Below are 16139 nucleotides of genomic sequence, written 5' to 3' on the forward strand. Positions count from 1 at the left end.
CATTTCACCCATAACAATAAAATCTAGTAAAAAAAACTGACATCCAAATCATTTGAGTATAAAAAAGACTTTATATAAGCATTTGTGTTTTTCTAAATCATGATTTTTCAGCAAATGAATTTTAAACTCATTATAATATTAAAGTGCTTTTCAAAGTGACTCTTTTCTTAGGGCCTCTAATAATGACTCTGTCCTTGGCTTTAGATCCTGTGAGTTTAAACTGCTTATTAGATTCATTTTCTATGGACTTAGAAAAGTAAAATACTAGGTGGCCATACACATGAAACCTCCAAGGGAGGCAGTGTCTGCAAGCTGGCACTGTATCCCCCTGGAGAAGTCACCCTCTGCTGAGAAGCCACCTCCTGCTGCAACCCTGACTTGACTCCCCTTCCCAAAGACGCCCCTTTTCAGCATGAAGGAGCCAGAGCAATCATCGTCCAGTTCCCCCTAACGGATGTTAGGGTTTCCATATCCAGGAGGAGGGAATGTGAGGAGTCAGATAGGTTAATAGATGGTCTGGGCATCCCAATGCAATTTAAGGTGTAAAATATTATTCTTAGCAAGAAGAAACAGGCCACCCTCCCTTCTTTGGAATCTCCAAATTTACCATGAAACTAGCAAGGGAGCTCTTCCTGGGCTCACAGTTTATTGTGAAAACAAGTTACCTACCCACCATTAGCAGGATAGACAGGACAGAGAATTGTAAGTGAGGCCTTTTGATGGGGTTTTGTGTCTGCCTGGTAACTGAATGCCAATCTGATTGTCAAGTTTTTTTTTTTTTTCTTTCGAAATTGTACTTAAGAAGCCCACTGCCACCAGTCCCTTTGCATCTATTCCCCTCTTGGAAGCCCCCCTCCATACTGTTCTGGCTAAAGGCCTTTGACTCTAACAAATACTTTTAAATCTATTTGCCATCTGCTTGGAAATTCTTCTTCCATGTAGGACAAAGCATTGAGGTAACCATAATTTCTCCAGCACCGTTTTCCCACAACATTTTGAGGGACCTGAACTGTGGCATAGAAGTTAAAGCCACCTCCTGCGCCTCTGGCTCTGGCGTCCCATATGGGGACTGGTTCAAGTCCTGGATGCTTCATTTCCAATCCAGCTCTCTGCTATGGCCTGGGAAAGCAGTAGAAGATGGCCCAAGTCCTTGGGCCCCTGCACCTACATGGGAGACCCAAAAGAAGCACCTGGCTCCTGGCTTCGATTCAGTGCAGCTCCAGCCATTGCGGCCAATTGGGGAGTGAATCAGTGGATGGAATTCCTTTCTCTTTCTCTCTGCCTCTCCTTTTCTCTCTGTATGATTCTGACTTCAAATAAATAAATAAGTCTTTAAAAAAACTTATTTGAAGAAATGTAAAAATAAAGCATATACAAATTTGAATTTATATCTGAAATATGATTCAAAATCATCAGCTTCACAACAAGAATTATTAGTTCTCTCAGATGCTAATTCTTTTGGGGTCTTATAAAAATACAATAAAGTGACTACAAAGGTATCACTCACTATATTAGCTATTCTCACTCAAAAACACATTTTTCATCCTAGAAGTCATGATCAAACATAGAGTGTTATCTTTATGCTTTAATCAATTACTTACCAGAGTGGTAAAGATGTAATGATAGTATTCTGTCATCATTCCCATAGCTAATGCCTAAGAAATAAAAAAGATCAATATTATTAAAGGTACACATTATATGAAATACATTATGTCAATAAGGCATATGAGAACAAAATTGTAGAATATAATGAACAATCAATCTACACTACTCATGTTACATCAAAATTGGGCTAAACTAAATCTTTTCCTAGTAGTTAAAGAAGATTAATGGCTACTGAAGGAATTTCTAAAGTAATTCTCTTACTAGAAACACTATTATTTGAATGTTTGCAATTGTAAACCTTAGGGCTTTACATACTAAAGGAGTCATTAAATTTGACAGGAAAGCCAAATTAGCACATCTTGTTCATTATATTTGTAATGTCTTAACTACAAATGTCCTAATGAAGAATGCCATTTTATTTTGGTGAACAGTATTACTCAGGAAAAAGTGTGACAAAGATCATCACCAATAGGTATTTTCTTTAGCACTTTAGAGACAATTCCTTAGGAAGGAAATGTAAAATACCAGTCTCCTCAAAAAGTACAGGTAAGTAAAGAAATATTTTTCTTGCAAATTACTATATTTTGTTTCACTCTTTCATAGTCCTCATCAATTTTAGACTATCAATCTTAAAAGGACCCTTAGATTAGAATTTGAAGTGATAAGAAGTGTCCATGTCACTTTCTCCCCTGAAATTTTAGAATGCTTTTGAAATAGCTAATCAGTGAATAGCAATTGCCAATGATAATTGAAAACCAATGAATTTTCGAGCTGAATTGAGAACTCCTAGTAGGAAATATATATTCTCCGGATATTTAATACTCTCTCACAGGTCAGTAACTATATAAACTCACTAAGTAGTTGCCCCAAATATGCCCTATGTATTCTATGTTCAGAAAAGTATCATGGGCACATTTTAGCATTAATGAATTTTGTAGAAAAAAATGTAGTTCAACAATATGAATTTTTCAATTAAGAAGAGACATATTATTGAAAATTTTTGAACAAATAAAATATATAAAGGGGGGGAACTATAGTTCATGAAAGGTAACATCAAAGAAAGGAAATTTATAAGCTGAATCACCAAATAATATATTGAAGATAAATTATTACATAAACCAAGAGCATTCTAACTTTTAAAAATGTACAGTCAGGGTAAATATATTGATCTCTTTAAACATTTAACCTTTTTAATATAAACAATCCATTTAATTCTGTAAGATAAGGTTTCTTTTCATTTCTTTTAGTAGTTCCTGTTATAAACAGAACAGATTTCATACATTCATAGGTATAGTTCCAGGAAGACAACTATACTTCCCTCCCTCTTCCTCTTCCTCCATTCCCTGATCCCCTTCTCTTCCTCTGCTCTCTTCCTTTCATCAGTTTTTACAAAGACATAATTTTTACCCACTCTATAGTCACAGGCTTAATTCACCACTAAGCATAATCATTCAACAAGTGAAAAATAGGAAGACCAAAATTCCACAGGACTATAAACAAGGGCTACAAATGACAATCACATTGTAAATGTCTGTTTCATTCCTATACATTTTTGTATCCTATATTAATTGCCACATTTCAGAGAAAATATATATGTGCCTTTTTGAGACTGGCTTATTTCACTAAACATAATAGTTTCCAGTTTATGTTGAAAACATCTCAAATGTCTTCTAGGTTTTGCTTTTTTTTTTTTGGACAGAGAAATATACATTATGTTAACCTTATCTATAGCCACTAAGTTATGCAATGGAACTCCTGTACTTCTTATCTTAAGGAAAATATGAGGCAATTTCTCTTATTAAACAAAGATCTGCATAATTATCTATTGTTGTAAAAAGACTTTCATTGTTTCTAATGGATATGTACAAAAGGTTCCCACTTTAAGAAACACTCAGTAACAGTTGGATGTTATCCTTGTCAATGTTTTATAATTTATGAAGTCTATAGCTTTAGAAATACAGATAATATTAACTGAAAGAAATAGTCATTTTACAAGTGAGAAAACTAGGATAAAATAAATAAATAAATTGCCCAATTTTATGAAACGGTGAGTAGACTTGTGTCTCCATATGTTAGAGTTTGGATTAGAATATGATTTACTCCACTTTATAAATTGAAAGTATTTTATATCCCAAAGATGTAATTCCATTCAGGACTTATGCATTCTAAAAAAGTTCCTGTGTCCTGCTTGATAATTTAAAACCTGTGCACCTCAGGTATATACAATTTTGATTTGGTGGCAGGGATGGGAGGGAGTGAGGAGACGATGGGGCAGTGAGTGGTTTGCCTAGGATATAGATGTTATGTAATGGCCACAGGTTTCTTCTTTATCACTTTGAGAAGTAATGTATCTATGCAGGATAACTGGAATCTGTTTGTGGCTTTCATTAAACTCTCAGCCTTCGACTTTGCAAACAAAAATCAATTAAATGCTACAATGCACAATCTTAAAAAAAGCTAATAGAAATAGAGAAGGCTACTTATTTTTTATTAAGTACCAACACTTTAAACTTATTTACAAAAATGGACAACAAGAATACTCTTCTGAGAGATTAGTGAATAATTTCCAGTATAATTAACAAAATGTTGTTTTGGGCCTGTTAATTGTAGCATCATGTCTTGCTATTACCTCTCAATGAATTGTGTGCTGAACTCAAACCAAATGAAAAAGAATAAAATCAGTATCTTTTTATACACAAATAACATGGGTGACTTCAATGGAAAATTTGTGCTGGAATGAAATAGCACAAATTAATTTTTCAAAATCAAAATATTTAAAAATCATACATTAAGCTTGTCTAGTGTTAGCACTGCTCTATGACAAATTAACATAGGCCATTATGAAAGCCAGTTTATCTTTCTGGTTAATTCTGTAAAGTATATCGTTCAAGGCTAACAATGAGAGTGGAGGCAGTGGAGGCCTCTATACCTATTTCTTTAAGTTTTATTCTATTTCTCCTGTTGGTATATGAGTTTGTTTGCATTTGCTTTTATATTTTTTTCAGGCTGGAAGTTTTTTCATATGCGCTTGCCTAGTCTTTGAAGTTGTTGCTTATTATTGTTTTATCTGTGATTGAATAACCTTCTGAGCTTTTAGACCTCAGAACATTGAAACCAGACCCCTAGACAGTGCCTTGGATGTAAATACTAGATAACTATCAGGTCCTAGCCTACCACAGCCTCTCAGCCTCACTCTCTTATCTTAAAGTTGTCTTCCTCTATGTTTATGACTGCGAATCAAATCTACCACTTACTAAAATTAATTTCCTGAGTTGAGGGAGTAATATAGCAAGCTCTAGAATGTCCCCATTCACCAGACGCATGTGGTCATTTACTTCCTCTATAGGTTAACAGCTTGATGTTTGGCAGTGTCTTTAGGGATTTCTGTTCTAGGAACCCCAGCCTGCTACCAAATAGTAACTACCATCTGCATGTAGCCCCTAAACTCGCTGGAATCTATTTGATCATTATCCAAAGTCCCTAAAGAATTCAATGTCACCAACCAATCAAAGGAAGACAATGAGTGCTGCAGACCAATCAGGAACTTGGACATGAGCTGAACATGCATGTCTCAGGCCCAACTTCAATATGTAATCAATAGATGCCTGGCTCCCCTATTTTATTCACCACCTGGTCATTAGTAAATGCCTGTTAGGTGAGTGGACCAAGTTTGGAGGGTTTCAAATGCAATTCCTGCTCTCAGGTTTGGAAGTGTTTCATAATACTGTCTTGGCTCCGGCCTGGGGTATTCTCTGTAGAAAATCTGATGGAGATGGAACCACCTGCCATTGAGGCATGTAAATCAATAAGTACACACTCAGCTGACCTCAAAGGAAATGTAGTCAGCCCCAAACTCTACTCACTTTTACAGTATTCAGGCAGCTTCAGATTCACTGTTCATCAATATTTAGTAAAAGCTCAGTTTAAGTAAGTCAAATAAATTAAACAAATGAGGTGAACCTGAATAAATCCATGTATTTTTCTGGGTATTTTAATACTCATTTTGAGTGAAGCCCACTGAGCTGAACACTCATCTGTTTTTGCTATTCAACTCTCATACCATCTCTTTAGAGTTCCAAGATAAGCCAATGTTGAGTAAGTTCAATAAATTTTCCTAAATCGTAAAATAGATCCCTATTAAATATACTGCTGCATGTACTAGAAGGAAGCTATTTCCATTATTTCTGAATTGAGTTTTATAATAACTGAACTCCAAATGTGAGAAAAATGCAATCTGGAACCAGGTAAGCTTAAAAAATCACCATATCTGTGTTCCTCCAGTGTTAACCTCAGAGCATACATTCTGTAATGTCACTCTGAATTCATCTAAACTCTCATATTCTCATATTATTTTTGTTTTGATATCCCATCCACTAAATTTGTTAAACATTTGTATTTTATCTGTCACATATATTAAATTTTGTTTTCATTTCATAAACAGAACCAATTACACCTAAGAAAACAAGTGTAAAAAGTGGATAAATCCAATATGAAGCAGAAAACAAATTCTGTTATTGAGTATTCACATCTCGCAGTTGGCAAAGTCAGTTACAGTTCATTCTTTAGAGCACAGACAGTTGATCATTTATAAACTTGTTAGAAGCCTAGAGAAAGCAGAACAAAGCTTGGTCACTGATACAAAGTGCTACTCAGTCCAGGAAGAGAGGACTATCCAAGTCTGTGTACTCAAAAGAAAATAAAAAATTAAGAATTCTTTTTTTTTTTTTTTTTGACAGGCAGAGTGGACAGTGAGAGAGAGAGAGACAGAGAGAAAGGTCTTCCTTTGCCACTGGTTCACCCTCCAATGGACGCCGCTGCAGCCGGCGCACCACGCTGATCCGATGGCAGGAGCCAGGAGCCAGGTGCTTTTCCTGGTCTCCCATGGGGTGCAGGGCCCAAGCACCTGGGCCATCCTCCACTGCACTCCCTGGCCATAGCAGAGAGCTGGCCTGGAAGATGGGCAACCGGGACAGAATCCGGCGCCCCGACCGGGACTAGAACCCGGTGTGCCGGCGCCGCAAGGTGGAGGATTAGCCTATTGAGCCACAGCGCCGGCCAAAAAATTAAGAATTCTATAGAGGCTGGCACTGTGGCGCAATAGGTTAATCCTCCACCTGCAATGGCAGCATCCCATATAGGTCCTGGCTGCTAGTCTTCTGATTCAGCTCTCTGCTACGGCCTGGGAAAGCAGTAGAAGATGGCCTAAGCACTTGGATCCCTGCACCCACATAGGAGACCCAGAAGAAGCTTCAGGCTCCTGGCTTCAGAATGCCCAGCTCTGGCCGTTGTGGCCATCTGGGGAGTGAACCAGCAGATGGAAGACCTTTTTCTCTCTGTCTCTCTCTCTGTCTCTCTCACTGTCTGTAACTCTACCTCTTAAATAAATAAAATATTTTTTAAAATTATGTAAAAAATAAATCCTGACTTTATATTATGATGGTTAGCTCATTGCATCATTTTATTCATCACAAGACATTTTATTTTCCAAAACTAAAATAAATAAATAAATTAAAACCCTCACATACTTAACTACCCAAACATAAAACCAGAGCAATTTTCAAAACCCAATTAAATATTTTACTGTAGTGAAACCAATGTTCATACTGGAACATTGGACAAACATCTGCTTAATAAACTAGCCATGTTATAACACGCATTTACTGTTAGTAAGTTACAGTTAATGAGATATAATTTCACATTTGAATCTGCGTGACTCTACAATAGAGACAATTTATTCTATACATGAGAATGTTTATAGTTGACTAATCCCAAGCCACTGTGCTGTTAAACTAGTGTGCATAAAAAAAGCCAAAGAAACAAAATCAAAAGTTTTTGTTTTCAGTTTTATAATTATTTACAGGGTATAATGTGATGTTTCAGCACATTTACCAGGCTGTACTACAAGGTAAGTGTGTGGCCTTGTGTGAGCCATTTAATTCCCAGCTCTAGTTTCCACATCTGTAAGATATGAACTAATAATAATTCCTGTTATCCAGTTTGCTGTTAGATCTGAATAGTGCTGATATAACATTAAAGGGTTTTGTTGCTACAAATTGATCCACTTGATTGATTCAGAAATATCTTTTTAAGCAGGCAGTGCTTTATCCTTGAATGATTACTTGTTAACATCACTGAGTTGGATATGAATCCCTCTGCTATTGTCTTGCTATTTGGTTTGCTCCCATTAATCATTTTGAGACTAAGTTTATCTCCAAAAAAGTGGAAGTCTTTATTTCTTCAGTTGGGATGATGATGAAATAAGATCAAATATATAAGGTATCTCATAGTAGACATCAGTTAAATAGTGAATTTATTTTAGTTTCTTTGTACTGGCAGATTGTAATTGATGAGTTGCTTTGTTCATTTCAGCACAAAACAGAAAGATCTATCTCATTAAAAAAGTCATTCACAAAACCATATTGCAGTCATTTGAAAATAACATCAAAATGCAATCTGCTTGGAAGATTATCAATATTTGCATTACCTTTCCTGTAAGACAACTAATTAAAAGCAGTTTTCAGATTTATTTCATAAAATTACATGAAGGTGATTGTTGAAGGAATTGATATCTTTAATTGACTTCATAATAATAACAGTTTGATTTTAACAAAGATCATACTAAGTTTATAAAGAAACTAAGAATTTGACTACTTTAAAGATTACCTGTTTTAAAATGCCTGCTGCCATTTCATGGCTACAGTCAAAGATGACATGGAACTCCTTGCCTCTTTTCATTTCTTTTAGTAAGGGTTTTGCATCTTTTGTATCAGCAGGTAGCTGACGAATTTTAAGTCGAAGATTGTACCTTGATGGAGCTTTGATGAGCTCTTGCAAACGAATGAGACCTTTAATTAAAAAGGAAACAAAAGAGTATTAGAGATAAAACAGACTGGATCATAGCACTATAAAACTATTGCATGATTTTATTGACCATATTTAAATGCATTACAGGTTAAAAACATTGAAATTATTATTTGGCAGAACTTTGAATCCTCTGTGATTTTTGTTAAAATAACCTCTCAGGATTCTTAAGGTTTTTTACAAATGACTATAAGTTCATATAATAAATATATAAAAGAATATAGAATGAAATATATCTTTCCATACCTCAATTTCAACTACAGTGAGTTGTTAATAAGCTTGAAATGATTCTGTTAGAACACTTTCTATGCAATAATACAGTTATGTCATGTATTTTATGTTAATAGTTGCTTTGTTACAATATGTTAGAGATCCTTGTAAGCCAGTGATTGCTGTTCCATTTTGTGCCTAACAAATATTTATTTATCATGAACATAACCTATATAGCTATTTCTTGTTATTAAAACTCTGGGCCGGCGCCGTGGCTCAATAGGCTAATCCTCCACCTTGCGGCGCCGGCACACCGGGTTCTAGTCCCGGTCGGGGCGCCGGATTCTGTCCCGGTTGCCCCTCTTCCAGGCCAGCTCTCTGCTATGGCCAGGGAGTGCAGTGGAGGATGGCCCAGGTGCTTGGGCCCTGCACCCCATGGGAGACCAGGAAAAGCACCTGGCTCCTGGCTCCTGCCATCGGATCAGCGCGGTGCGCCGGCTGCAGCGGCGGCCATTGGAGGGTGAACCAACGGCAAAGGAAGACCTTTCTCTCTGTCTCTCTCTCTCTCTCACTGTCTAACTCTGCCTGTCAAAAAAAGAAAAAAAAAAAAAAAAAGAAAAAAAAAAAAAACTCTGATTACTTTTTTCAAGTTCATTTACAAATAATGTCTAGTGAATAACCTGTACAAGCAATGTAGTGAATATATAAGAGTAAAACAATTTTCCTTAATAAAATAGAATCATCAAAGTAGCTTGAACCATCATCAATTATTTTAAGAAATAAAACCAGCATTTTTTTGTACTGGGTTCTAGGTATAACATTAACTTCAAAAGTAAAAATACAATTAAATATAACTGTAGACATTTAAAGTAAGCATTTTCCTCAAGTATCTCATGTTATGTATCAAAATATATAAAATTAATGGATATATTTTCATTAGTTCATAGAACTATAACATATTTTAAAACAATGGAGACACATTTTTTATACAGTCTTCAAGTAATGAAACCCATTTAAGAACTGACACAAAAAAACAATTATCAAAAAAGAAAAAAAACATATTACCCAGTTCTATTATGGTTTGGGCTACATTAATTTTCATTTTTCCTCCTACTCTTCCTTCTTTTTTACCTGTCTTTTTCATCCCACCTCATCTCTATAATCCAATCTCTATTTCTCCCTTCCCTTTCTATTACTAGCTTCTTTAATATTGGTATGGCAAACAATAATAAAGGAAAATATTTATAAATAGCTAATCTGGAATTCTCTGTGTATGCGTGTGTTAGGAATATACCTTATTAGTACTAAAAATCTACTGTACATTAAAGTAAAGTTTGAGATCTTGAGAATAAAAATCTGACTCTAGGACTTTTAAAACATTTGCTTATTTGAAAGTCAGAATGACAGAGTGAAGGAAAGAGAAGAAGAGCGACAGGGAGACTAAAAGAGATCTTCCATCTGTTGATTACTTCTCAAATTGCTGCCACAGCCAGGGCTATGCCAGGAGTCAGGAATTTCATTTCATCTGGACCCAGGTACATTAGCAGGAAGCTGGATCAGAAGAAGAGTAAAAAGGACTTGAATCGGCACACTGATAAAGAATATGAGCAGTGGTTTGACCTGCTGTGGCACAATTTCTGCCCCTAGGGCTTTATATATAAGTTTTTAAATAAATAATAGTTTCATAATATGATGTTATAAGCATAGACAATAAAATAGTAAAATTAACAACTTGATGAATATTCATTAATTTTATCATCAAAAAAGACAATTCAAAATAATACATGAAAATATTGTCCCATAAGATTTACTTCATCATAAAGTTATTTTGGAATTTTGCCATTTAAAATTCTAAAAATGTCAGTTGCACAGTATATTACTATCCTATTTAGTTTTATAAATTTATATATATAAATAAATATTTACTCACTAGTAAAATGTTACATAATTAATTGATATTTAATGTATCCATTAAACACACTACATCTCATTTTAGAGAACATGTGTAAATAAGAGCAGATGTTAACATTGAACAATACAGCATTTACTTATAACACCTGCTTGATCACAGTAGTTCATCATAGTGGTATGACATCCTCCAAAATATGTATAGAAAGTTACACGTTTCTTTGAACATGGGAACACTCTGCTACTAAATCAGAATAAATTTTAAAAGGTAATAGTATTGTTTAACTACTTTTTATAAATAAACTAAACTATTCTTGCAGTAAGGCCATATTTCCAACTGTTTAAGGTATCACAATCAGACACAATCTAAACAACTGCTTCAGTACCTTCATAGAAATATACTCATGCATATGTCTTTTAAACAATCTTCTGAGGTGATTTCATGAAAAAAAAAGTCAATTTCCAAAGATAGTCCTGGTTTCAGGTAAGTATCATGAGAGCCCTTTTTTTGAATTATATTGGTGTAGTAGTCATATGAGAGAGTAATTTTGTTACATTAACTAGTAGCAAAACACAACAAAATAATGAGCTCAAAGAAAGATTCCTGACTTTTCTGTAGAGAAGAAAGAGTTAGAAAACCATAAATACAAGGAGTTATAGGAAAAAGAGAAAAAAGATACTTCATTCAAAGATGTATCTTAAATAAAGATACTTCGCTCAAAGATGTGCTAAATTCTGGGGCCGGCACCATGGCTCACTTGGTTAATCCTCTGCCTGCGGCGCCAGCATCCCATACAGGTGTCGGTTCTAGTCCCAGCTGCTCCTCTTCCAATCCGGCTCTCTGCTATGGCCTGGGAGAATAGTAGAAGATGGGCCAAGTCCTTGGGCTCCTGCACCTGTGTGGGAGACCAGAGGAAGCTCCTGGCTCCTGGCTTCGGATCTGCACAGCTCGGGCAGTTGTGGCCATTTGGGGAGTGAACCAGCAGGCGGAAGACCTTTCTCTCTCTGGCTCTCCTTCTCTTTCTGTGTAACTCTAACTTCCATAATAAATAAATAAAATCTTAAAAAAATATGTACTAAATTCTTATTATAGCTCAAGTATTGTTCTAGACACAGGAGACACAAGAAAAGATAAAGAAGACAAGGTTCCTTCCATGCAACACAAATATATGTAGGAAAATAAAGGTTATAAAAAAGAAATTACTATGAAATGTGATAAGTAACATTTTGGTGAGAAAAGTACAGAATGTTGAGAAAGCATGTAGCAGGAGGTTTTAAGGAAATTATTTAGCAGGAGGTGACGTCTAAGTTAATACTAGAATAAAAGGAGAAAGAATATAAGTAATGAATAAGAGAATAAATAGTTTTCCTATATAGACATGGAAGTGAGAGAGCATGAACAACGAATCTTAAGAAGGGAAGAGAAGTGGTGATAAGTGCAATTGGTGAAGTGAGCAGAGGACTGCTAAAGAACCCTCATAAATTACTTTAAAGAGTTGAGACCTTATCTTAAGAGCTGTGGGAAGTGTCTACTTAGAAATCGTATTTCAAAAGAATCATTCAGATTATGGAGGACAGATCAGAAGAGCTCAAACAGGGAAAACAAAGAATTAGGAGGTGGTTGTAATAACCCAAGGGTTGCAATAATGCAGGAAAGGTAAGAAGCACTTTCAGGGCGAGAGGGCAGAGAGAATGAGTGAGAAGTGGATGGAGCAGACAGGTATTTATGAGCAAGCACTGAGGGTACTTGATGAGCAAGAGAGCTGAGTCAGGAAAGTTTCTTAGATTTCCTGCTCCAGCAGCCACCACAGGAGAAGGAGTGCTTTCACTGACTCTAAATCATGGGAGGACTACGTCAATAGAGGAAACATCCACTCATTGATAATCTTGAATGTCTCTTTCATTTTGCCAACCATGTCAGGGGTTGTTAACAGAAAAATAAGTATCTGCGAATACTTTTTAAAAGGTATTATATTGAGTCTAACAATAAGATCATTGCTAAACCAGGCAAGGACAGTTTTAATAGGGTGCCGGTAAGTGTGCCATTAGTAGGAGGCAGGAAAAATCAGACCTCCTTAAAATCATCTTCATGCATTTCTGTGATGTAGCTTAGTATCTGCCCTAATCATATCTAACCAGCCCCTCCCTAATCCATCATTAAATCTACAGGATACCTTAGATTGCACTAAATATGCTGATTAAATGATGGTTTTATTTACATCAGCAGTTCTCACAGTTTGCACCATACATTCCTGCATCATTTAGGAGGGTCCCTGAGATCCAACTCTTTTCATGACCATACTAAGGGACCAGTTGGATTTATAACTTTTATTGTTTTATACATGTACAGTGGAGTGTTCCTGAAGAGACAAGATGTGTGATGTCACAATAAAAAAGGTAGAAAATGTGACATTGTGGCTGTTCCCCATTAAACTAAATATTGAAGAGACTTATGAGAATGTAAACTAATGCCACTTTCATAGGGTTTGATTTTCAGTCTAAAAATCTGCTGCATGTGTGGCTTTGTGGAAGCCATTACATTTCTCTTGACTTTAATTTCTTCTCTATAGTAGGGTAAAATTATATTTTAATGTATAACACATCAAAAATGAAACTGGCATGTATAAAACTCAAAGTAAGTGGCAATTTTTCATTATTATAGTACTGATTAACATGGGAAAGACAATCATATTTTTAAATGTGTTGGTACTAAATCTGTTCTTAGAAGATATTTTGACATTTATTGAGATGGAAAACATAACATCAAAATTTCAAAGAACATTTTAAGAGATTAGCTCATTACCAAAGGAAGAGGAATTACAGATTAGCCTAACAGTTTTGAATTGAAAAAGCTGAAATGACTAAAAATGTAAATTTTCTGAAAGATAACATCCACAATGGTATTTGTACAGTTCTTTCTAAGAATAAATACTAGCAATTATTTTCAAGTCTAACAAGCTCATGCAGATAGTCCATTGAGCTATCAGTTACAGTAAATGTTTACTTATTCTGTCCACACATATACATTCCTGCTGGCATTAATGTACTGATTTCAGTTTGCCCTGGGGAATGATATTGAAGAGTTAAAAACTAAAAAAGAAAAATAAATAAATAAATAACTGTTGCTAGTATGAGCTGCCATCTTCTACAAGCAAGAATCTGAGTGAAGTGATGTCTTTGTTCATTCCTTCAGCATATTTTTTTTGCATGCCTACTGAATTCAAGACTTTGTTTCATGGATAAATACAATGATTGGAATAATAGTATTTATTCAGTCTTCAACTGCAAAAGATACAGTTTGAATCTGATTTTTTTGTGTTAAAGTAGATTCTACAATGCTTTTCATACCATTTTTTTGAATAACAATGTCTCAGCATTTCAATCCAAGCAAGGAAATCCAGAGAGTTGTTAGAATACTGAAAGTAGGGTACTGATTTTATATTTTTGCTTTCTATCACCTCTTGAAGCAGGTCCTCTTTTGCTGCTAAGCCTTCATTACTCTCATGTGATGCTGCTTCTCATTTTTCTAGATTTCTCTCTCTTTTTTTTTTTAAAAGATTTTATTTATTTATTTGAGAGGTAGAGTTACAGACAGTGAGAGGGAGAAGTGACAGAGAGAGAGGTCTTCCACCTGCTGGTTCACTTTGCAAATGGCCGCAACAGCACAGAGCTGAGCCAATCTGAAGCCAGGAGCTAGGAGCTTCTTCCAGGTCTCCCTCGTGGGTGCAGGGGTCCAGTGACTTGGGCCATGCTCTGCTGCTTTCGCAGGTGCTTTAGCAGGGAGATGGATCAGAAGTGGAGCAGCCGGTACTGGAACTGGCACCCATATGGTATGCTGACGCTGTAGGCTGGTGTTTTAATCTGCTGCACCACAACGCTGGCCCTAAGTGAAGCTTTTGTATGGAGAAAAATGGCCATAAATAGTAACAATGCCTTTTAATTACAATATTAGCTCTGCATGTCCCACTGTGGATATCTACTCATCTTTCTACCTTCTCCAATATCTTTCCTTAAAAGCTTATATTTCCAAAATGCCAATTTCGGAAAAGATTACCTAAATCAAACCAATCACACATCAAATTATTGTGTATATTTTTTAAAATAAAAGAGGATTTTTTTCTTTTTGAGATAAATAAATCCCTCAAAGTAATTAAGATGGTTTATATGTGGTCCTGTTCTATAGTCCTTTGATTAAAATGGAGAAATAAAAGTGCAAAATCAGGGGGGCCGGCACTGTGGCATAGTGGGTAAAGCCATAGCCTACATTGCTGGCATTCCATATGGGCACCGTTTTGAGTCCCAGCAGTTCCTCTTCCCATCCAGCTCTCTGTTATGGCTTGGGAAAGCAGTAGAAGATGGCCCAAGTCTTGGGCCCCTGCACCCACATGAGAGAACTGGAAGAAGCTCCTGGCTCCTGGTTTCGGATCTGCTCAGCTCCAGCCATTGCAGCCAATTGGGGAGTGAACCAGCAGATGGAACACCTCTCTCTCTGCCTCTCCTTCTCTCTCTGCCTCTCCTTCTCTCTCTGCCTCTCCTTCTCTCTCTGTGTAACTCTGACTTTCAAATAAATAAATAAATCTTTAAAAAAAGTGCAAGATCTATTTTGCTGAAAATGTGATGAATACAAATAATTTGCAAACAACAGTTTTCAGAAATACTGTTTATTGGAACAATTTTGGCACTCAGTTAAGTTATTTAATGGCAAAGTAGAATTATAACTCTTTAAAACAGCCTTTTAATTAAAATGCCCCCTTTTTCCCTATTGTAATTAGTTTATGTAATGATAATAAAAAAGAAACAATTTGCACAGATGGATTCCTAAAAATCTTCTAACAAAGAAGAGCACTACATTGCAATTATCCCCTTATTTTGGTAGATGAGTAACATTCCATTACCTCTAATTCCTTCACTGAGAGTACATTATTTGTTGTTTTTTTTTTTAATCTTTTTCCTACTTTCACATATTTAAGCAATAGCTGAATCAAGGTTTGTCTTTATACTATAAGCACAGAGGTCTAAGCTGCTCTTTTCAGAAGGTGCCATCAATTTGGCTTTTAAGGAGAATCCAGAAGGAGCCATTTATGCACACTCCAGCTGGCACTCTCTACTACAAAAATCAATCATGCCACCTCTCCAGCAGTCCTAGCTTCCCCAGCTCCAGGGAGGGAGTCCCAAATTCCTGCCATACCCAGGTATCAATTTCAGCAGCTATACAAACCAGAGCTTTGCCACCTGGCTTAATCATCAGGCCTATTTATCATTTTAGTTAATGTGATCTTTGTTCAAGCTCAGACTCTTACTGAAATGTATTGTATTATAAGCCAGGCAAAACTGACTGGTTGGTGGTGATCAATGTTTTATCATCAACCCTGCCCTCATTTTTTAGTTGAGAAAAGAAAATTTACTGAGAGTTGAAAATAGAGTATTTTAAGAATTTGTATTATTAGAATGTTTTATTTGGGCTGAAGATACATTTCAAAATAAATTAATTAATTTATATATGCCAGTTGTAGATTTTGCAATGTCTAGTAACATTGTAAAAATAGAGAAAGAAG

At 35.8% G+C, this 16139-nt stretch overlaps 1 protein-coding gene across 7 annotated transcripts in view; it reads right to left on the reverse strand.

The window, feature by feature from the left end:
* The window catches only part of GRIK2 (glutamate ionotropic receptor kainate type subunit 2), a 736860-nt gene that overhangs the window by 410813 nt on the left and 309908 nt on the right, over positions 1–16139 (reverse strand). For all 7 annotated transcript variants that reach the window (XR_011388963.2, XM_017345301.4, XM_089332818.1 and 4 more), the window contains 2 exons: positions 8269–8450; positions 1602–1655 (listed from right to left, as the gene is read on the reverse strand). Coding sequence is in view for 6 of the 7 variants with exons in the window: in XM_017345301.4 (XP_017200790.1) it covers positions 1602–1655; positions 8269–8450 (236 nt within the window). In the remaining variant the exon portion in view is untranslated. The remainder of the gene's footprint in view (positions 1–1601; positions 1656–8268; positions 8451–16139) is intronic.

This window comes from Oryctolagus cuniculus, chromosome 5 (genome assembly GCF_051225735.1).
Source record: "Oryctolagus cuniculus isolate XC-2025 breed Fujian yellow rabbit chromosome 5, ASM5122573v1, whole genome shotgun sequence".
Taxonomy (NCBI): domain Eukaryota; kingdom Metazoa; phylum Chordata; class Mammalia; order Lagomorpha; family Leporidae; genus Oryctolagus; species Oryctolagus cuniculus.